The following is a 24,657-nucleotide window of genomic DNA, read 5'->3' on the forward strand; positions in this document are numbered from 1 at the left end:
AGTGAAATGTCACAGCACTAATATGGAAACATTTGCATCAGATGGCTATAGGTCGCAACCTGACCAAGCAGGCACCCAGTATACCACTTGATGATCTAAATTCTCATTTTACGAAAGTAGCATACGCTAATAATGATATTACTAACAATAATGAATATGATAATAACTATCCTAATAATGATAATAATAATAATCATCATCTACCAGTTGATGACCTAACTGATTATGATGATATTAACGCCATAAATGCTCATTCCCGAGTAAATCAAGTAAAATTCACATTCAAAAAAGTTGGTGCGAACGATGTGAAGCGTGTAATTTACTCCCTCAAGTCAGATGCTCCGGGTAATGACGACATACCATTATATTTCATAAAAATTATCATTGGTGCAATATTACCTATTCTGACGCATATATTTAATCATTGCCTCGTACAGGGAGTATTCGCAACTGTGTGGAAATACGGTATCGTCATTCCCATTCCTAAGAAGAATTCTCCTAGTTTACCATCAGATTAACGCCCTATATCCGTTCTCCCACCCCTTTCCAAAGTACTAGAACGCTTGGTACACGAACAAGTCCTCACTTACTTGACTAACTACTCACTGCTTGACCCTTACCAATCTGGTTTCAAGAAAGGACACAGTACAACGACTGCCCTACTGAAAGTAACTGATGATATCCGACACGCAATCGACACTCGACAAGTGACTGTACTGGTACTACTTGATTTTTCTAGTGCTTTTGATACTGTTGTTCCTCAACTGCTACTTTCAAAATTGGATTCATTAAATTTCAGCAAGACGGCAATACACTTTTTCAGTTCGTACCTCAAAAATCGCCGTCAGTGTGTCAAAGTAAATTATAGCAGATCTGAGTGGCTTAACAAACACCTCGTTGTCCCCCAAGGGTCTGTACTTGGACCATTGCTGTTTGCAATTTACTTACACGATGTTGCCAAATCGATTACACATTGCAAGTATCATCTTTATGCTGATGATCTGCAGATCTACTACCACTCAAGAACTGATAAAATTCATAGTGCTGTACAACAAGTTAACGCAGGTTTAAGTCTCATAAGTAATTTTGCAATGAGTAAAAATCTCAAAATTAATCCTCTTAAGACGCAAGCGTGCCTTTGCTGACGGGACCTAGTGTTTACAGTGCACTATGTCTTCTGGTATGGGCTAGAGCAATTTTGTTACTTTCGTTGATCTGTCTCAGCTTTATCCTTGGCTTTGACAAAATGAAAGTGACTGAGGTATGAGTGATGCTAGTAATGCCGTTCCTTCTGCAGCCAGTCCCTACTATGAATGGTGTGAAAATATTGCTCATAGGGTTGGTTGGAGCGTGCATTTCAGTGAACTTGGCAGACTGATATGTAATAGCAACTTCTGGCTCGGTGAGGAAAGCAACGGGAAACTACCTCACTCCTCATTTCCCTAGCACGCCTCTTCAGTGATGCCTAGGCCATCTATGACAGCTGATGGCGGAGCTGTTGAGGATCAAACCAGCCTTCGAGCTGAGGACTAAACATACACAAAACGCAAGCAATGGTCATTGGTACTTCGAAAAAGTTACACGTCTTAAAACAGTACGAATTTCCTCCTGTAGCACTAAACAATACCATTATTCCATATTGTGAAACAGTTATGAATCTTGGTGTGGCTATAAGCAAAACATTGAACTGGCCGCAACAAGTGATGAAAGTGTGCCAAAAGATATATCAAAGCCAGCATCCCCTGAAGCGGTTTAAAAATATATTTCCTTGGTCCCTGAAAATAAAGCTCATTCAATCACTTTTGTTTCCAATTCTCGAATACTGTGGTACAGTTTTTATTGATATGAATAACGAGAAAGGCATGAGACTGCAACGTGCCCAAAATGCATGCATCAGGTGTGCATTTGACATACGACCATATGCCCACGTATCCCCATACTGTAGACAATTATCTTGGTTATGACTGAATGACAGACGTAGACTCCATGCAACTACTTTGGTGTATCAAATGCTTTCTGAAAACACTCCTCCTTACCTATCCACCAGATTTCGTTACCTTAGTTCCCTACACCTGTTCAATACCCGGCCAGGCTGTACGCTAGAAATTCCTGTGCATCGAACTGCAATCTACAACAGATCGTTCACGATCACCGCCACGAGCTGGTGGAATGAACTCCCCAATGACATCAGGGAAGCTAAATCTAAGACAAAATTTAAAATCCTTTGCCAGCGTCATCTTATAAGCACTTCCAGTCTTTCTTGAGTGTGACTGGGATGCATGAATGAGAGTGAATATGGTTGTTTATTGTAATGTGTTCCTGCTTATACTTTAGTTATACTTTACTCACTTTAGTTAGTTTAGTTAGTGACACTTTAGTTGCTTTAGTTATACTTTAGGTTGTAAAGATTTCATATGTTTAAATTTTATGTAAAATTATATTGTATATACATGAAGTGGTTTAGTGTAAGAAAGGGCCGGGAGCCCTAACTTCGCCACAATAAAGACGCTTTAATAATAATAATAATAATAATAATAATAATAATAATAATAATAATAATAATAATATGGGGAGTATTTATTAGAGTAGCAGACGCCAGTTTACTTGATGGTTGTTCGTCCTATTAAAACAATAATCACCACCACCACCACTCCAAAATATGTAGTAAGCAATGTTGCTATGCGCAGTTTGGTGATTTATTGCGCATTCCCCGAAAGCAGGGCCACTCAGGGTGCATGCGCCTGGTGCATGCACTGTGCACGGTGAAAAAGAGGACTTCGCTTGGTTGACCAGAGTGCAGACCCCCCACTCCTCTATTTGGAGCAATAGCGCTGTCTCTCTCTTTCCTCGCGCCCGTCTCGCTCGCTCCCCCTGTCTCCCTCTTCCACACTTGCTTCGTTGCGCTCCAAATTAGTGATGGTCATTTCTGCTGTTTTAGGAAAACGCCAACGAACTGTTTGTTTGTTAAAAATAACTGTTTTCCCAAACAGTTTGAATACAACAGGTCATTCGTTCATAACGAGAAAGTGAAGGACGAGTGAGTCACATGCACAAGGGGGCTGCGGGATAGGAAATGAGATACACTGACTGACAGAGCAAATGCGACACCAAGAAGGAGTGGTCAGAACTTTATGCCAATTGCAGGGTAGACTGACGTCACTGAGGTATGCTCATGATGTGAAATGCGCCGCTGTACTGCGCACGTAGCGAACGATAAATGGGACACAGCGTTGGCGAATGGCCCACTTCGTACCGTGATTTCTCAGCCGACAATCATTGTAGAACGTGTTGTCGTGTGCCACAGGACACGTGTATAGCTAAGAATGCCAGGCCGCCGTCAACGGAGGCATTTCCAGCAGACAGACGACTTTACGAGGGGTATGGTGATCGGGCTGAGAAGGGCAGGTTGGTCGCTTCGTCAAATCGCAGCCGATACCCATAGGGATGTGTCCACGGTGCAGCGCCTGTGGCGAAGATGGTTGGCGCAGGGACATGTGGCACGTGCGAGGGGTCCAGGCGCAGCCCGAGTGACGTCAGCACGCGAGGATCGGCGCATCCGCCGCCAAGCGGTGGCAGCCCCGCACGCCACGTCAACCGCCATTCTTCAGCATGTGCAAGACACCCTGGCTGTTCCAATATCGACCAGAACAATTTCCCGTCGATTGGTTGAAGGAGGCCTGCACTCCCGGCGTCCGCTCAGAAGACTACCATTGACTCCACAGCATAGACGTGCACGCCTGGCATGGTGCCGGGCTAGAGCGACTTGGATGAGGGAATGGCGGAACGTCGTGTTCTCCGATGAGTCACGCTTCTGTTCTGTCAGTGATAGTCACCGCAGACGAGTGTGGCGTCGGCGTGGAGAAAGGTCAAATCCGGCAGTAACTGTGGAGCGCCCTACCGCTAGACAACGCGGCATCATGGTTTGGGGCGCTATTGCGTATGATTCCACGTCACCTCTAGTGCGTATTCAAGGCACGTTAAATACCCACCGCTACGTGCAGCATGTGCTGCGGCCAGTGGCACTCCCGTACCTTCAGCGCCTGCCCAATGCTCTGTTTCAGCAGGATAATGCCCGCCCACCCACTGCTCGCATCTCCCAACAGGCTCTACGAGGTGTACAGATGCTTCCGTGGCCAGCGTACTCTCCGGATCTCTCACCAATCGAACACGTGTGGGATCTCATTGGACGCCGTTTGCAAACTCTGCCCCAGCCTCGTACGGACGACCAACTGTGGCAAATGGTTGACAGAGAATGGAGAACCATCCCTCAGGACACCATCCGCACTCTTATTGACTCTGTACCTCGACGTGTTTCTGCGTGCATCGCCGCTCGCGGTGGTCCTACATCCTACTGAGTCGATGCCTTGCGCATTGTGTAACCTGCATATCGGTTTGAAATAAACATCAATTATTCGTCCGTGCCGTCTCTGTTTTTTTCCCAACTTTCATCCCTTTCGAACCACTCCTTCTTGGTGTTGCATTTGCTCTGTCAGTCAGTGTATTTCACCACCTTTCAATCTAACTTGTTTCGTAATGTCTAAGCAGACAGCACAAGCTGAAGGCTGACGAAATACCTGTATGAAGGATATAGCGAAGAACGATAAGACGAGTGAAGACTCCATTGTTAAGCAAAGGATATAGTCTGTAAAGACATTTACTTATCATTAGGCTATCAACTGACATTAGGGTTTTGTGATCGCGGCGGTCTGCTCATCGATACGGTTCCACACACCCGGAGTTTTTGTTAACCAGTCTGTTATTAGTGAAGTATCTATAGCAGTATTATTATACAGTGTCTATGTTCATCATATACCATTATAAGATTATTGTTCAACGAGAACTACTTTAAAAAATAGAAGTTACAGAATGTTATAGATAACAGTGATAAATACACACACAAAAAACGAGAGTATTCATAAGATGCACAATATTAGGAAAACACTTAAAAATTAATTATTCATATTTACATTAACGAACATTAATATTTCGACCTCTTTTTGTGAGAGCTTTGCATTAATTACCAATCCAATTTGGGAAAGTAGGTCTTCAATATGGCACTGATGTGATCACTATGCTACACTTTATTATTCTGTTCACATGGTACCCGTTATGAAAAATACTCAAGCCCTAACTCTTCGTATTTACATTGAGGAACATCAACATTTCTACCTTTCTTGATGACAGCCTTGTTCTCCTTTCATTAATAATCAGTCCAGTTCGGGAAAAAAGTCTTTCACAGGGCACTGAAGTGGCCACTATGTTACACTTTGTTATGAATATTTGTGCTAAATTGGGATACACATGTTGGTGATTTTTCCACCAATCTAAGGGGCAATTAGATTCCCCTGCTTCATTTACACGAGGTAAAATGTCATCTTTCAAATACAATTCCAGTTCCTTGTTGGCTCGTGACAGAGGGCTGGTTTGAGGACGTTTATCTCCAATAATGTCGTTGAAAATGCTCCAAGCGCTTATTGGACAAGATGGCTGAAATGCACCAGTTGTAGATGGAAGTAAGGAGGACGGAATGTCAATATTCTGTTTCTCGCTGGTCTGGACGTTTCTCTCTATTAAGTCTACTACTAAATTACGCACCCTCTTTTTGACGTTATCTAGTGCCGCAGGGTCCTGAAAAACGTGGTCTTTATAGCGTGGATCTAATAAAGTGCATAAGGCGAAGGTGCTGTTGTGTTCAACGTTCTTGAACCTTTCTCCTAACCCTTTAATAAGGCTAGCAATTACGGCCCTCACTCCTTCTGTGAACTCGGCTGATTGCTCGAGTTTTTCGCAAATACCTTTCAGGCACCTGACGACCACAATCACAGAACTTCCAGTCATATATGCTTCTCCACTCAGAGAATTAGTCATTTCTTCAAACGGAGCTAGCACATTGCAAAGTGGACGACAAGCTTGCCACTCTTCGCCAGTTATTACGGGCAGATGTTTATCTAGCAGAGCAATAGTGGCCCTGATAGCTTCTTCGAGTTCTACAAATCGACGCAACATATAAAAACTTGAATTCCAGCGCGTCGTGACGTCTTGGGAAAGGCGTTTAGGCACTGTACGTCCACTTGATATCTGGTACTTCAGTAGTTTTCTGCTTGCTAGTGAACTTCTCCTGAAGTAGCTGACAACTTTTTTGATTTTCTCAATGGTGACTTGCATGTCCTGAAGAGAACCCTGGACAATCAAATTTAATTTATGAGCAAAACAGCCATAGTGTTCCCACTTCAGAATTTCCTCAAACGCGTTTGTTATATTACTAGCGTTATCAGAAATTGAAAAATTCACTTTGTCATGCAGCTTCCAATCGGATAGTATGCACTTAATTTCGTTTGCCAACGCAACAGACGTATGGCTTCCAGAAAAACTAGAACACTTCAGTAAAACCGTCTTGAAGGAAAACTCTTTCGTAATGTAATGCGCTGTTACGGCAATGTAACTCTCTGCAACTAACGATGTCCACAAATCAGTTGTTATGCACACACTCACTGCTTTATTCTTCACTGTCTCTCTTATTAAAGAAAACTGTTGATGATAGAGTGCTGGAACCATCACATTTGAAATAGTCTTTCTACCAGGTAATTCATAGCCAGGGATCCACTTCATAAGTTTAGAAAACCCTCTATCCTCAACAATACTAAAGGGCTGATAATCTAAAATAAAGAAATCAAGTAAGTCACGATCAATTAATTTCTTTTGGGCAGATGAAACATTTTTAGTGACGTAAGACCTAATTAATCTTTGTCTTTTAGGCGCAACACATGAATCAGCAGTCGAGGCTTCGCTATCAGGCCTGCTAGTGCTAATACTAGGTTCCTCTCTATCTTCTGTAGGCCTAGTTGGTCGTTTTTCTACTGAAGGTATTTCCTTAACACTATGACACGTTAGCTCAGTATATATTGCTATATGTTTTCTTTGCAAATGTCCTTTCAAATTTGTAATAGTTGACTTGTAAGAAATAAGTTGCTTGCAGATAGTGCAAAGCGCCTTATCATTGTCACTTTTCGTGAAATAATTCCACACCTCGCTTCGTTTTGACATGTTGTAAAACAACTCGCCTCGCTCAGCACTCGGCAAACTTAACACCGTTCCGTTTTAAAACGGGCTTGAGAACACCGGTACATCACCCGCCAACAGCCCGCAACCAGCAATAAGCAAAAACGTTGAAGGACTGTTCAACGGCTAAAAATTGCTTTTCCAAACAGCTCTTGGCTCACTGCCAACTAAATACGAGACAAACAGTCGATTTGACAGCGAGGGAATGGGAGTGGTTAAGTACCGAGCAATGCCGATTTCAGGCCGAATAGCTCCGAACGCGCGGGTAGGTTCAAGGTTACATCAGTGTCTACTCACTAGCGAACAGTGAAAGACAAACTGTGGACTGTATTGAAGGAAAAACTGTTTGGTGGAACTTTTAAAAACAGTTCGTTCGTTTTCCACTCGAAAACTGTTTTCTCCAAAGAGTTGGGCGTTTTTCTGTCCATCACTACTCCAAATCCGAGCTGAGTTGCGACGAGTAGAGCCGAGATTAGCCGAATAGCCCAGAGACGAAGCGTTGGTCCGAGCCAAGCCGAGCGGGATCGATGCACAGTGCAGGGAGCTCTTGCTCCTCGATTTGCACGCGTGAGATTTCGGGCGTTTGAAAGGCTCTGCCCTACAGCATTCAGATTACGGTATTCTCTTATTAATAGCCTACTTCTTTTCTTTACTGATATCTGGTGAAGGTTTGCATCTCCTGTTTTTAAGATACTCGGTTTATAGTACCGATAGTCAACTAGCGAGAGAGTAGATTTAAGATTGGGGGTCATGAGAAACGCTTCCTTAGAGCTCAGTAAGAAAAGCATTAATGCGTCTGTTTGCCAGAAAATTTTGTTACAGTTAATCGCCGTGTTATTTTGAAAACGATTGTACTTCTGAGTTTCCCTACTGCTGAGAAAATGTCTTAGTTTGTATTTATCCACAACCAAAAAATAAACATGTTTTACTAACCACGGGGCGGGGGGGGGGTGGGGGGGGGGCGTGGCCGTTGGCTTCAAGCGATAGCCATAGAGAGTAGTGTAGTGGGCAGCTCTCTGTATTATTTACTCCCTGTAATATACAGTACATATGATTATTCTATGCATGGCTTGTACTGTGATAATAGATGCTATTTACCACTCTGTATACTGCATGCTTCCCTCTCAGCAATACACCGTCAAAACACTGCTATGTTAATACGTGCAAGTAACAGGAGATAACCGGGATTTGAAGCAAGCCTGTTTTATTCCTTAAATGCACGGCATTGTATGATATGCAATGCCGTGCACATATTACAGTATGTGCAGAAGGGAAATTTACTTATTCCTTGTATTTGCCTACGAGTTTACAAGCGTGCATTTACTTCTAGTTGCAGACGACGTTGCTAGGAGTCGCTAGTGTATTCAAAATGAACTATCTTTTATATTATTATTTTTGTTGCTAATCAGCTGGAGTGAAGTGTAAACTTTAAATAGTTACAGTAAAATAAATAACATTAGTTTACCTCAAAGAATTCGTGAGATTGAATTGTGGCAATACAGATTTGCATATAACGATACGTAAAACATTCTAAACTCTTAACAGTTTGACTGGTCTAAATAAATAAATAAATAAATAAATAAATAAATAAATAAATAAATAAATAAATAAATAAATAAATAAATAAATACAGATTTTGGCAAATATATTTTTAATTTTTTGATAATAATGTATTACTTTGGAATGAAAAAACACCATATTTAAAATAAGAAATGAATTGCGCATTTAAAGGTTAAATGGATGACGGCTGACGCTGAAAGTAATATTTATTGTTGTGATGGCTTTCAAATTGATGATGTGAAATATTTTGATCTGCTCTGCAATTTCAGACAATTCCTGAATGAGAGTAGTAATGACCTTGAATATAACAAGTTACCTTGTAGTCAGAAATGGGCTAAGTTATGGTCTACTTTGTCACATTTAGGTAGCCTAACATTGTAAGAAATACAGATAAATAAAACTGTAAAAAATCTTGTAACGGTGCAATATAATCTAAAGGAATTTACACGTGTAACTTTCTATAAGTATATGCTAGACCCACCAGAATTCCGAAAAGCAAATTAATTTTCAAAAAAGTACAAGCAAGCCGTGTAAATTCGTTTCATTTCTTTACATTTTGTAACAATCTATATATATAAAATAAGAGTGTTGTCTGTACATTGCTCAGAATTTGAAAAAAAAAAAAAAAAAAAAGGTATTTCTGTATCGTTCATGTCCACAGTAACAAGGAAATGCATTTTTTCCTTTTCCGCAATTTCTGTCTGTCTGTCTGTCTGTCTGTCTGTCTGTCTGTCTGTCTGTCTGTCTGTCTGTCTGTCTGTCTGTCTGTATGTATGTATGTATATATGTACACGCATCAGTTGAACACGGCTGAAGATAATTTAATGAAAATCGGTATGTAAAGTCGGGGGATGAGCCACTACAATCTAGGCTATAGATCATTTTATTCACGCTGAGTGAAATGGTAGTTTAGGGGAAGGCCTAAAATTTAATTCTCAAATATTTGTATTTTAAGTGGTCCTGTCGATAAATACTACATAACTAAAGTTACGTAGAGTTAAATTTCCGATCATTTATGTCTAATACAATTTTACCGTACCGGCTATGATAACAATGATATTCATGAATTTCGATTTTTGTTGCTAAGTCCTACATCAACGCCGAGCCACGAGAAAATGGGTGAACAGAATTTAATGAAAATCGGTATATAGAGTTGGGAAGAAAAAACTGTAGTCTAAGCTATAAACAGTTTTACTGAACCTGGGTGAAATGGTAGTTTAGGGGTAGGCGCCTAAAATTTAATTTTTAAATACCTTCGTTATGGCTCCTATAGAAAAGTACTACATAACAAAAGTTATAGAGAATACAATTTCCGGTCTTTTATGTTATATTCAGTTTTACTGTACCGACTGTGATAAGAGTAGTATTTCAGAGTCGGAAGAAAACTAAATGCGAAGGCCTACAATATCGAAAGTGCATAACATTGATCAACAATAACATTACATTGACCATTGTTTGTTGTGATGTTCTTTGCCTCTTATCGTGCCTTCAACTCCGATAGATGGGATTACTGTTGCGTGCCGAGTATAACAGCCTCACTCAATATTGGCGGGAAAGAGCTGGGGAGTTAGAAAACTTTTTTCTTTAGCATGCCATTCCTCTGGTTCATACATTGTCTGATACTGCTGGTACGTAACACACTGGTTCATCAGTATTCCAGCTATTCGTTCCCTACTCTGACGCGCTGTTTTGAATGAGCAGTGTGCAGATTTGGCAGAGGCTCACTTAGTAATGGTAGTATGACCTGGTCTAGAATTACAATTTAGGCCTATTCCAAATTATAGCACTACACTTCACTAAATCATTCAAAATTCAAACCTGAAAAGAGACGTTACTTAAGAAAAGCGTCTTCCTCTTCACTTTTATTAAATTCTACACTCATTTTGTTCCAAATTAGCAGTGAAGAGGGGTTTTCTCTTCTGGTTTGGAGGAAAAATTTGCCTCCAAATCAGTTAGATTTTTCCGCCACCATTGTAGTGAAATGAGATTTTCCGACTCAACGGGTACTCCTAGGAAAGAGATTAGTGAAAGGGCATAGATTTGTCCTCCTGGGAGACCCCGCTATTCGACTCCCTCCCCCCCCCCCCCCCGACGAAAAAAGTGTGTTCACGGATCAAGGCTGTGCGGCTTGGCCATTCCAGCTCTGGAACTTTGGACTGTTAGATCGGCAGCGTAGTACTGTTCGTTTAAAGTGAGAAAATGCGTGTTTTTTCATTTGAGCGAGTATTTCATATTGCTTTTAATCGCGCCATTCCTACTGACGTCATTGTAATGACCCATGTTCATTTCACTTGGGAAAACCACTAAGGCAGTCTTTCTGAGAATGTAAATAAGCAGGGTGAGAGTGAGTATCTGCTATTATAATGAAAACTCCCCAGCCTGATTGTGACCGATAGTAGGCAAGCAACCGAGCTCGATAGCTGCAGTCGCTTAAGTGAGGCCAGTATCCAGTAATCGGGAGATAGTGAGTTCGAGCCCCACTGTCGGCAGCCCTGAAGATGGTTTCTGTGGTTTCCCATTTTCACAATACGCAAATGCCAGAGCTGTACCTTAATTAAAGTCGCGGCCGCTTCCTTCCACTTCCTAGGCCTTTCCTATCCCATCGTCGCCATAAGACCTATCTGTGTCGGTGCGACGTAAAACAAATAGCAAAAAAATGTAGGCAAGCAGACCTACCATCAGAATGAAAATTCCCTAACCCAGTCTTCATATGAGAAAAGACGTTTGGTGACTTCCCCGTTGCGTTTCTAGGGTAACATTTCTATGCAATATAATACAATCTTGCTCACAAGGTGTACACTACTTAACATAGAATTCTGTACACAGTGTAAAATTCCGTAGCGAAGCACGGGTACGTCAACTTGTTTACTGTATAATTTGCTATTTGCCTGGTGTGAAAATGGGAAACCACGGAAAACCATCTTCAGGGCTGCCGACAGTGGGGTTCGAACCCATTATCTCCCGAATGCAAGCTCTTAACCGCACGGCCAACTCGCCCGGTTGTATAATTTAGAAAAGGGATAAATTTTGTTTATGTGTGTGAAAATTAGAATATATAAGTCTAAATTCAGACTCTCAATGGAGGATTTTTATGTCCTTTTATTGGCATTATCCTCCTTTTTAAATAGTTTTGTCTACTTTAAAAAATCTATTTGCATCTGGTCACCCTACGTTTGGCGCTACTTCTTGCGAGTGCTGGGGCTTCAGAGTTGCCGAACTCTGGATGAGATGTAGCGTATATCTATTACTAGTACCTCGCCCAGGAGGCCTCACCTGGTATACTGATTAGTCCGCCCCTATGGTATAGTGGTTAGTGCGATTAGTTGCCAACTCCGTAGGCCCGCGTTCAATTCCCGGCTCTGCGACAAAATTTGAAAAGTGGTACGAGGACTGGAATGGGGTCCACTCAGCCTCGGGAGGTCAACTGAGTAGAGGGGGTCCTATTCCCCCCTCAGCCATCCTGGAAGTGGTTTTCTGTGGTTTCCCACTTCACCTCCAGGCAAATGCCGGGATGGTACCTAACTTAAGGCCACAGCCGCTTCCTTCCCTCTTCCTTGTCTATCCCTTCCGATCTTCTCAGCCCCCACCCCAAGGCCCCTGTTCAGCATAGCAGGTGAGGCCGCCTTGGCGATGTACTGGTCTTCCTCCCCAGTTGTATCCCCCACCCAATATCTCACGCTCAGGACACTGCCCTTGAGGCGATAGAGGTGAGATCCCACGCTGAGTCCGAGAGAAATCCGACCCTGGAGGGCAAACAGGTTAAGAATAATAATAAGAAGAAGAGTACATTTTAACTCCTAATTCTTCTTCTACTACTACTTCTTGAAAAGTAACGATTACGAGTAAACCTTATTTAAAAAAGTAATTGTTACAAGTAATTCAACTACTTTGCAACTCCCCCCACCGTTGTGAGACTATTACTAGTGAAGTAATTGTAAGTGTAACATTCCCACTAATACACTGCCTATGCAGGAAATGGTTGCAAACTGGAATTAGCGCTTTGCAGCAATAATTGTCTGCCAGCACCCAGACAACCTCGATAGTTATCCGTAAGAAAAGAGGTAAAACTTGTCAGCCTTGACAAAGCTTACTGCAACCATGGCGAAATGTCTCCTGTCTACGCATTTCAGCCCCAACCACCACGAACAGCACAAGCAGTGAACGTCTACGGAATATGATCCTTTCTTTCTGTCCTTGGAGAACACGGAGTATTTTTATAGTCCTGAGGAGGGAAATTTCTTTGCACAGCTATGAGCCATCATAACCAAGGAATATGAAAGCTGTACCACACTGGCTACTTAACAGACTTTATACCTGCAGCAACCTTCTCTCCTTTAAATTCCAGGTTCGATTCCTAGCGCAGCTGACAGGGATGTAACTGTAACATATTACTGTAGTAAAAGATTCCATAGATTTCATAAAGGTGAAGCATTATCTGATCCTGTAACCATTAAAACGAGGGGAACCGAGCTCGATAGCTGCAGTCGCTTAAGTGAGGCCAGTATCCAGTATTCGGGAGATAGTAGGTTCAAAACCCACTGTCGGCAGCCATGAAATGGTTTTCCGTGGTTTCCCATTTTCATACCAGGCAAATGCTGTGGCTGTACCTTAATTAAGGCTACGGTCGCTTCCTTCCCACTGCTAGCCCTTCCCTGTTCAATCGTCGCCATAAGACCTATCTATGTCGGTGCGACGTAAAGCAAGTAAAAAAGAGAGAGAGAGAGAGAGAGAGAGAGAGAGAGGGGAAATCCTCAAGGGAGTATTACTGGACCTTTATGTTTCCTTGTATATAAATGACAGTCTATGAGTAAAGAAGTGGAATCAAAGATAAGGCTTTTTGCGGATGATGTTATACTGTACAGGGTGATAAATTACAAGATTGTGAGCAGCTGCAAAATGATCTCGATAATGTCATGAGGTGGACAGTAGGCAATGGTATGATGATAAACGGGGTTAAAAGTCAGGTTGTGAGTTTCACTAATTGGAAAACTCCTCTCAGGTTTAATTACTGTGTTGCTATTTGCTTTACGTCACACAGACACAAATAGGTCTTATGGCGACGATGGGATATGAAAGGCCTAGGAATGAAAAGGAAGCGGCTGTGGTCTTGATTAAGGTACAGCCACAGCATTTGCCTGGTGTGAAAATGGGAAACCACGGAAAACCAGGGCTGCCGACATTTGGGTTCAAACCCACTATCTCCCGATGCAAGCTCACAGCCGCGTGCCCCTAACCGCACGGCCAACTCGCCCGGTAATTACTGTGTTGATGGGCTGAAAGTTCCTTATTGGGACCACTGTAAGTACCTAGGTATTTGGGGTATTCACATAAACGGCATTGTAAATAAAGGGTACAGATCTCTGCATATAGTTATGAGGATATTTAGGGGTTGTAGTAAGGATGTAAAGGAGATGGCGTATAAGTCTCTGGTAAGACCACAACTAGAGTATGGTTCCAATGTATGGGACCCTCACAAGGATTACTTGATTCGAAAACTGAAAAGAAAAAGAAAGAAAGAAAGAAAGAAAGAAAGAAAGAAAGAAAGAAAGAAAGAAAAGCAGCTCGATTTTTTCTGGGTAATTTCCGACAAAAGAGTGGCGTTACGCAAATGGTGCAAAGTTTGGGATGGAATGACTTGGGAGAAAGGAGACGAGCTGCTCGACTAAGTGGTATGTTCCGAGCTGTCAGTGGAGAGATAGCGAGGAATGACATTAGTAGAAGTATAAAGTTTGAGTTGAGTTTTTAAAAGTAGATATCACAATCTATATATATGAAATAAGAGTTTTGTCTGTACATTGCTCAGAATTTGAAAAAAAATGATATTTCTGTATCGTTCATGTCCACAGTAACACGATAAATACTACATAACTAAAGTTACGTAGAATTAAATTTCCGATCATTTATGTCTTATACAATTTTACCGTACCGGCTATGATAACACTGATATTCATGAATTTCGATTTTTGTTGCTAAGTCCTACATCAACGCCGAGCCACGAGAAAATGGGTGAACAGAATTTAATGAAAATCGGTATATAGAGTTGGGAAGAAAAAACTGTAGTCTAAGCTATAAACAATTTTACTGAACCTGGGTGAAATGGTAGTTTAGGGGTAGGCGCCTAAAATTTAATTTTTAAATACCTTCGTTATGGCTCCTATAGAAAAGTACTACATAACAAAAGTTATAGAGAATACAATTTCCTGTCATTTATGTTATATTCAGTTTTACTGTACCGACTGTGATAAGAGTAGTATTTCAGAGTCGGAAGAAAACTAAATGCGAAGGCCTACAATATCGAAAGTGCATAACATTGATCAACAATAACATTACATTGACCATTGTTTGTTGTGATGTTCTTTGCCTCTTATCGTGCCTTCAACTCCGATAGATGGGATTACTGTTGCGTACCGAGTATAACAGCCTCACTCAATATTGGCGGGAAAGAGCTGGGGAGTTAGAAAACTTTTTTCTTTAGCATGCCATTCTTCTGGTTCATACATTGTCTGATACTGCTGGTACGTAACACACTGGTTCATCAGTATTCCAGCTATTCGTTCCCTACTCTGACGCGCTGTTTTCAATGAGCAGTGTTCAGATTTGGCAGAGGCTCACTTAGTAATGGTAGTATGACCTGGTCTAGAATTACAATTTAGGCCTATTCCAAATTATAGCACTACACTTCACTAAATCATTCAAAATTCAAACCTGAAAAGAGACGTTACTTAAGAAAAGCGTCTTCCTCTTCACTTTTATTAAATTCTACATTCATTTTGTTCCAAATTAGCAGTGAAGAGGGGTTTTCTCTTCTGGTTTGGAGGAAAAATTTGCCTCCAAGTCAGTTAGATTTTTCCGCCACCATTGTAGTGAAATGAGATTTTCCGACTCAACGGGTACTCCTAGGAAAGAGATTAGTGAAAGGGCATAGATTTGTCCTCCTGGGACTCCCCGCTATTCGACTCCCTCCCCCCCCCCCCCGACGAAAAAAGAGTGTTCACGGATCAAGGCTGTGCGGCTTGGCCATTCCAGCTCTGGAACTTTGGACTGTTAGATCGGCAGCGTAGTACTGTTCTTTTAAAGTGAGAAAATGCGTGTTTTTTCATTTGAGCGAGTATTTCATATTGCTTTTAATCGCGCCATTCCTACTGACGTCATTGTAATGACCCATGTTCATTTCACTTGGGAAAACCACTAAGGCAGTCTTTCTGAGAATGTAAATAAGCAGGGTGAGAGTGAGTATCTGCTATTATAATGAAAACTCCCCAGCCTGATTGTGACCGATAGTAGGCAAGCAACCGAGCTCGATAGCTGCAGTCGCTTAAGTGAGGCCAGTATCCAGTAATCGGGAGATAGTGAGTTCGAGCCCCACTGTCGGCAGCCCTGAAGATCGTTTTCTGTGGTTTCCCATTTTCACAATAGGTAAATGCCAGAGCTGTACCTTAAATAAAGCCGCGGCCGATTCCTTCCACTTCCTAGGCCTTTCCTATCCCATCGTCGCCATAAGACCTATCTGTGTCGGTGCGACGTAAAACAAATAGCAAAAAAAAGTAGGCAAGCAGACCTACCATCACAATGAAAATTCCCTAACCCAGTCTTCATATGAGAAAAGACGTTTGGTGACTTCCCCGTCGCGTTTCTAGGGTAACGTTTCTATGGAATATAATACAATCTTGCTCACAAGGTGTACACTACTCAACATAGAGTTCTGTATACAGTGTAGAATTCCGTAGCGAAGCACGGGTACATAAAATAGTATGAAGATAAAGTTGGAATTCAAAGGGACAAATTGGGGCAAATATTCGTTTATAGGAAGAAGAGTTAGGAATTGGAATAATTTACCAAGGGATATGTTCAATACATTTCCAAATTATTTGCAATGATTTAACGAAAGACTAGGTAATAAAACAGATAGGGAATCTGCCACCTGGGCGACTGCCCTAAATGCCCAGGTGGCAACTGCCCTAAATATAGATCAGCGGTGATTGATTGATTGATTGATTGATTGATTGATTTATTGATTTGATTGATTGGTGTGGTAACAACACACCCAGTGAAAATTCTGGCGTTTCCAAATCTCTATGAATGTATAGGAGCCGAGTTGAGTGGCTCAGACTGTTAAGGCGCTGGCTTTCTAAGCGCAAGTTAGCAGGTTCGATTCTGACCCAGTCCTGTGGTATTTGAAGGTGCTGAAATATTTATCAGGCCCCTATCGGTAGATTTACCGGCGTCTAAAATAACTCCCACGAGAGAAAATTCCGGCACCTCGGGGTCTTCGAAAATTGTAAAAGCAGTTTTTTTTAAATTTCGTATGGCTATTTCAAGCCGAGTGCAGCCCTTGTAAGGCAGACCCTCCGATGAGGGTGGGCGGCATCTGCCATTTGTACTGTAGGTAACTGCGTGTTGTGATGGAGGATAGTGTTATGTGTGGTGTGTGAGTTGCAGGGATGTTGGGGACAGCACAAACACCCAGCCCCCAGGCCATTGGAATTAACCAATTCAGGTTAAAATCCCCAACCCGGACGGGAATCGAACCCGTGACCCTCTGAACCGTAGGCCAGTACGCTGACCATTCAGCCAACAAGTCGGACATAAAAGCAGTTAAGTTAGTGGGACGTAAAACCAATAATAATATTATTGACTACCTGATGTACCCGTGCTTCGCTACGGAATTCTCAGAAAGACTGTCTTTGTGGTTTTCCTACCTGAAGTCGTCAGAAGGAATGTAGTGATTAAAAGCAATGTTATGTATAAAACTCGATCAAATTAATAAACCGCACATTTTTTCACTTTTAACGAACAGTACTACAGTGCTGACCTAACAGTCCAAAGTTCCAGTGCTGCAATGATCAGACCGCAGACAGCCGTGAACACTTCTCTGGCATTGTTCCGTTACATATGCACACTGCTCATTCCAATCAGTGCCTCAGAGTAGGAATTGAATAGCTCGAATGCTATGGTGAACCAGTTTGTTACGTATCAGTAGTATCTAACTCCCCAGCTACTTCGCGCCAATTTTCAGACAGGCTGTTATACTCGGTACGACCGGGTGAGTTGGCTGTGCGGTTAGGAGCGCATAGCTGTGAGGTTGCATCCGGGAGGTAGTGGGTTCGAACTCCACTGTCGACAGCCCTGAGGATGGTTTTCCGTGGTCTCCCATTTTCACACCAGGAAAATGCTGGGGCTGTAATGTAATTAAAGTCAGGACTGCTTCCTTCCCACTCCTAGCCCTTTCGTATCCCATCGTCGCCATGAGTCCTGTGTCGGCGCGACGTAGAGCAAATTAAAAAAAACTCGATATACAGCAGTAATCCCATCTATCGGAGATGAATGGCAGCAGACACAAAGCAAATCACAACAAACAATGGTCAATGTAATGTTATTATTGATCAATGTTATGAGCTTTCTATATTGTAGGCCTTCACATTCAGTTTTCTTTCGACACTGTTATATTATAAAATTAATTACAGCGTAGACTGTAGTTCCTTATTCCCCGACTTTACATACCGATTTTCATTCAATTCTGGTCACCCATTTTCTCGTGACGGCGCTGATGTGATCTTAGCAACAAACATCCATATTCATGAATATCTCCGTCATCATGGCCGCTACACTCAAAATGTATGACATAAATGATCGGAAATTTAATACTATGTAACTTTATTTATATAGTATTTGTCAATAAGACCACTAATAACACAAATATTCGAGAATTAAATTTTGGGCCTTTCCCTAAACTACCAATTCGCTCAGCGTAAATAAAGTTATTTATGGCCTGGATTGTAGCGACTTATTCCCCGACTTTGCATACCGATTTTCTTTACGATAGGACAACTAGTAACAATTATTTGAGAATTAAATTTTAGGCCCTCCCCTAAACTACCATTTCTCTCAGCGTGAATAAGATTATTTGTGGCGTAGACTGTAGCAACTTATTCGGCGACTTTGCATACCTATTCTAATTAAGATAGGACCACTAATAACAAATATTTGCGAATAAAATTTTAGGCCTTCCCCTAAACTACCATTTCTTTCAGAGTGAATAACATTATTTATAGTTTATATTGTAGCGACTTATTTTAGAACTTTACATACCGATTTTCATTAAGATAGGACCACTAATAACAAATATTTGAGAATTAAATTTTAGGCCTTCCCCTAAACTACCATTTCTCTAAGCGTAATAAAGATTACATACGGCCTAGATTGTAGCGACTTATTCCCGGACGTTAAATACCGATTTTCATTAAATTCTCTTCAGCCGTTTTCACGTGATGCCTGTACATACATACATACAGACAGACAGACAGACAGACAGACAGACAGACAGACAGACAGACAGACAGACAGACAGACAGACAGACAGAAATTACGGAAAATTAAAAAGTGCATTTCCTTGTTACTATGGACATGACTGGTACAGAAATACCATCCTTTTAAAATTTTGATCAATGTACAGACAAAACTCTTATTTTATATATATAGATGTATAGGGATAGAATGGGCGTTGAAACTTCTTCTTGTTATTATTATTATTATTATTATTATTATTATTATTATTATTATTAAACAAGCAAACTTACAGTTTTACATGTCTGTTGATATCGCGAACCTAACTACAAGACTTCCAGTTTAACTTGGAATCCTAACTGCAAGGACGGGACTTATGATTTCAAAAATCCCACGTGCACCGACCGGGATTTGAAACGCCTTAGCAGGAAGTCACCGACAACGTGAGTCGGCTATCGCGCCCCCACCCCCTCCTTTAAGAGTCGAACTGCATCTCTTTTCTACTCCGATTAATGTTAAGAGAGAATGGTTGCCTAATTGTACTTCCTCTTAAAAACAACTATCACCTCTAGTCATACAACTGGCACACACAATACTCGCACGTTCCACTAAACATTGCCCCTCCTCTACGATTAGCGTTTTGTTTGCTGTTCCCGACCAACAATGGGCAGCGGAAAGAGAATTCCCACGTGTTATTATCGACACTATTTAACGAGCGATTTCTTACTTATCGATGTTTATATGGATTTTATAGTTTTTCAACCGCTGTTGATGGCTGCCTGGTCTGAATCCGCCGTGAAGGCCACGTCTTCTCCCAGGGGGTGACCCAAACATGTCCACATCCCCGCAATGCTCGGTATATCTGACAGGTTATCCTGCATCAATCTCTCCACTGCTAATAATCAGGCACCAATACAGGAACTGACTTAACCCTAGATGTGCCGAGTGCTTTCCCTAAATGCCAAACGATTAATAATAACAATAATGTCATTTGCTTTACGTCTCAGTAACTACTTTTACGGTTTTGGAGACGCCGAGGTGCCGGAATTTAGTCCCGCATGAGCTCTTTTACGTGCCGGTATATCTATTGACAGGGACTATCATAACTGAGCACGTTCAAATACCACTAGACTGAGACAGGATCGAACCTGCCAAGTTGGGCTCAGAAAGCCAGTGCCTCAACTGTCTTAGCCACTCAGCGCAGCTCTCTGGTTGTGATTACTGTTTTATGAGAAAGTACAGTAGGCAGCCATCCTCTATATAACACTAATCAAAGGGAAATGGAAGGGGTTCGATACTTCGAAGAATGAAGGAATCGGCCAAAGAAAGACAAGGGCCAAAAAGGGCGTTGAAAATGAAAGACTCCCTGGGATTCCCAACCTATTACTATCGGGGTCGGAAAAGAACAAGAGTTGATAGAGGGACGTCGGATAGGAATAGGGTTGCCAGGTTTTTGAAATGCCAATAAGGGACACGCCATTGACATTTACTAAAAAAACAACTTAAAAAACAAACTCTGAGATATACGCAGAGTAGCTAAAAGTCACGGGAAGGGGTGTCCCATTAGAAAACGAGCCGCGGATGACTCCTGAGCGTTGCGCCTAGCTGCGGCATAGCTGAGCAGCCTGTCACAGACACCAATGTTGTGAAAATGACAAGTCGCGAGTTAACCGACTTTGAACGTGGGATGATCATCGGCGCACGGCGCATGGGTCATAGCATTGCGGAGATTACATGTGAATTCGGGTGGGGCTTCAATATCGCAGAAAGAATCTAAACCGCCGCACGGGAAAACCACATGTGTTTAACGAAAGGACATCACGTCGCCTCCGCAGAACCATACTGGGCGCTCGACGGGCTACTGTGAGTCAGATCACCACCCAGTTGAATGTTGGGAGTCAGGAAACCATTTTGACTAGGACTGTAAGGAGACAACTGCACCACATAGGCTTCACCAGCCGACGACCAATTCGAGTCCCTTTGCTGACACCTCAACACAGAGCTCAACGACGTGCATGAACCCGCGAATATCGGCAATGGACCGTGGAACAGCGGCGCCGATAAATCCGGGTTCCCGTTGAATCGAGCTGAGAGTGGGGTGTATGCCCCATGAAGCTATGGATCCTGCGTGTCAACAAGATTGTGTCCAGGCGGTAGGTGGCTCAGTTCTGGTCGGGACGGCGTTCTCATGGTCGCAATTAGGTCCCGTTGTCCAGCTGCAGGGAGCGCTGACAGGTGTACGTTATGTGGACATTCTTTCAGACCATCTGCATCCCTTTCTGGCCCTAGAGTATCCTGATGAAGATGCCGTGTTTCAACGGGACAATGCGCCATGCCACCGCTCTGTGGTGGCACGCAGGTGGTTGGAGGAGCACTCCAGTGAAGTTACGACCATGGATTGGCCCTCCAGATTCCTCGATCTTAATCCAATCGAGCATTTATGGGATGCTTTCGATGCTGGTGTACGGTCTATGAACCCCGCACCAACTACACAAGACCAATTGTGGGTAGCAGTGCAAACGTAACATGACTTTACTAGACACACGCGATTCACCCACACCAATATATAATCTCATGATCATGAATAAACAGCTGAATAAAAACTTAAAAATCAGCTGCGGCTGCTCCACTAGTACAAACATAGTTTGTGAGACGTATCAATTTATCAGTATTCTGTTAAAACAATATGAAAACTTCTCCTTGATAAGACACAGTGTTAATTAAAACGGAAGACAAATAAATGAGTAAGTTTTTAAGAAAACCGTGTAAAAAACCACAATCACGAGGAAACAAACTTAAATACATTTTCCTCTTTCATTTTACACTGCACACTCTACCTTTCCTGTCCATAATTTGCTCTGCAGTACACTACAACAGTCATCGTCAAGATTTCTGTTTAAAATCTGTGGCGTTTATCTGTTAAAACTAGCTTCAGTGCGGAGAATGCTCTCTCTACCGGTACATCTACAGAGCGAATGTAGGTGTTATAAACATTCAGGTAGATCCACATTAACAGTACCAGCCAAATATTTGTTTATAACTATCATGATGTCGTAACCCGGATACGACACCACGATATTTTGTTTGCAGACGAAGTCCGAGGTTTTCTGGGATCTTCCAGTTCACGTTCTCCACAATGTCCAGCGAATCACAAAAACGCAATCTACATCTTTCTAGCTTCTTGACTGATTCTGGTATGATTTGGAAATGTGTCTTGATAAGTGCCAGTTCTCTTTGAACTTTTCATTGCCGAAAGAGTTCATAGTATTAATTACCTTACATATTGTTAAAGCCTGCTTGTAAAACAAGTTAAGATATGCACAGAGGCATGATTTTTTCGCGTTAACGATAAACGCGACAAAAAAATATTTTTAAGCGATTTTGAAAAATCTTAACGAATCATACGATTCTGGTTAAGAAATTAGTGATTTCGCTTTCGCGAATTACAGCGAATTTAAGCGACAAGACAGGTTTAACGAAATTTACTTATTTTGCGATAAGTGCGAAACTGCAGCGAAATTCATGGAAAATAACGATCTTGAAATTGTATTCCAATATCACGTGTGTAAAGGGAAACAGAAGACGGAATAAGGATTTCTCATTTCGACAGAAGTATCTCTTCGTATTAATATTTATAAAATCCCTTAATATAGGCCACATAGGGTGAAAGCTATGGCCATGTGCGGTGAAAGGGTAATTTCTTATGTAATCTTGATTAGGGCTATATTATAGTTCTCACCTAGATTACGTAAGGAATAATGAATGATTATCAATATTGCTTCTCTCTATTTAGCTATCTTTCACATAAATAATTCACAAATTTTACGAGTTAAAGTGTTTATGAATAACTTAAGGAAAGGTTTAAAACGAAATTAAAGCGATGGGGACAGCCCTATTTCAGGAAATAACGCGAAAAATTGTTTCCTTTTCGCGAAGTCGAACATAAATGAATGCGAGAAAATCATGCCTCTAGATATGCATAATAACGGTAGAAAACATCTACATATATACAAATAAATACAATCGAAATGTATGTTTGTAATTTCAAAATAACAGCATTTGACTAATTTTATATTAAACTATACACGGTACTTATAATGAAAAGCAAGTTTTACCATTTTTGTCTGTCTGTCTGTCTGTCTGTCTGTCTGTCTGTCTGTCTGTCTGTCTGTCTGTCTGTCTGTCTGTCTGTCTGTCTGTCTGTTCCGGCTAATCTCCGATTTTGACGGGATTTCCACTGGCAGATAGCTGATGATATAAGGAGTAACTTAGGCTACTTTTAAATTTTCAAACCAATTGGGGGGAGGAGCGACGGAGGAATATAAAAATAATAGGCGAAATATCGAATTTGTCGTACAGGGACGAGACAAATCTCATTTTAAGCCCCTTGACGCAAAGAACAAAACTCGATAAGCCCTGCGGGCTCGAAAACCATGTTTTAAGGCCCTAAAACTAACCGTTATGGAGATATTGGCACCACACTACCCCTGCTCTAGGAATCCGATAAAGTAACGACCAGCCGTAACCATGGCAACGTCAACTCGGGGATTCTACAGCAGCGAGATTTGCCACCCCAAATTGGTACACATTTGTAATGGCCTAGTTACGAAATGTCGGATTAAACAAGTACATTCAATAACATTTATATTTGTGGTAGGTACTATCTAGCGGCAGTGTACTTACACTATAATTTCAAACACGAAAAATAATTTCTGCGTACTTAAAGTAAGTACAGCAATGATATAAATATCTAATGAAGTCACTCACACCGATAGAATGAGTAACTAAGGCCAGTTTCTGTTAACCGGCACGAAGAACGGGTACTTCTGGTAGTACACAATAAATCCTAAATTTGAAATGTATGCACTAATCTCAAATGTATGCAAATACGCATATATATTATATATATATATATGCACTATTAAACTTAATAATTTGTCCAATTTCACGTTCAAACGCACTTCATTGTCGGTTTTTAAGGTCTACACATCGATAAACAAAATATGCATTTGCATTCAAATCCGACGTATAATAATAAGCCACCCCAGAGGACTGACATTCAAACATATCGTCCTGGTTTCATTTCGGTGACTCAAGGACGGGATAGATAGCGGCCGTCGACTTAAGGTACAGCCCCAGCGTTTGCCTGTTCCAACTTCAAGGCTGCCGACAGTGGGGTTCGAATCCACCGTCTCTCGAATGCAACCTCACTCGCTCAGTCCATTCTGAAGATGGGCCTCACAAAACTGATAACAGTTGACCAACTGGTGACTTGGGTTTAGGAGGGGCAATCAGCAGGTAGTGGGAGGCCAATCTCAAGGACTACCTTGCTTCCCATGACGGCAGCGCTTGGCTCGGTTCAGTCTTGTGCGAGTGTGATGGCGGTGATGAGCAAGATAGTGCCAGAACTGGCGCCCCTCATAGGTCCCATGCATTGCCAGGAGCTGATTCACCCCAACACGAGATACTGCTCCCTCGCCGCGCTCGATGTGGCGAACAGTTGTTTCCAGGGAGGGCTACGCTTCTACCTCGTCTTGTCCTTGGTGAGAATCTTACTATTCCTTTTGTGTGTCTGTCTCCGAGAACGGCATTTTTTGAGCTCATTCCTGCCCCTGTGTGAAGCATATATCGAAGTAATTTCCATGCCTGTGTGAACGATGTATCGGGATATATCTGTCGCTGTGTGAACCATATATCGGGGTTCTCTCTATCGCTGTGTGAACGATATATCGGGGTTATTTCTCTCTCGTGTAG

The 24,657-nt window shown here is 41.8% G+C and overlaps 1 protein-coding gene across 4 annotated transcripts in view; it reads left to right on the forward strand.

Moving 5' to 3' along the window:
* Nucleotides 1-24,657, forward strand: part of LOC136873501 (transmembrane protein 135) — a 277,976-nt gene that overhangs the window by 48,929 nt on the left and 204,390 nt on the right. For 2 of the 4 annotated variants that reach the window (XM_067146706.2, XM_068227573.1), the window contains exon 1: nt 24,277-24,446. The exons of the other annotated variants lie outside the window; for them this stretch is intronic. In XM_067146706.2, coding sequence (XP_067002807.2) covers nt 24,282-24,446 — 165 coding nt within the window. In that variant the 5' untranslated portion in view covers nt 24,277-24,281. Of the gene's footprint in view, nt 1-24,276; nt 24,447-24,657 lie in introns of those variants that run through there. 4 annotated transcript variants of the gene reach the window in all.

Source organism: Anabrus simplex, chromosome 1, assembly GCF_040414725.1.
Source record: "Anabrus simplex isolate iqAnaSimp1 chromosome 1, ASM4041472v1, whole genome shotgun sequence".
NCBI lineage: Eukaryota > Metazoa > Arthropoda > Insecta > Orthoptera > Tettigoniidae > Anabrus > Anabrus simplex.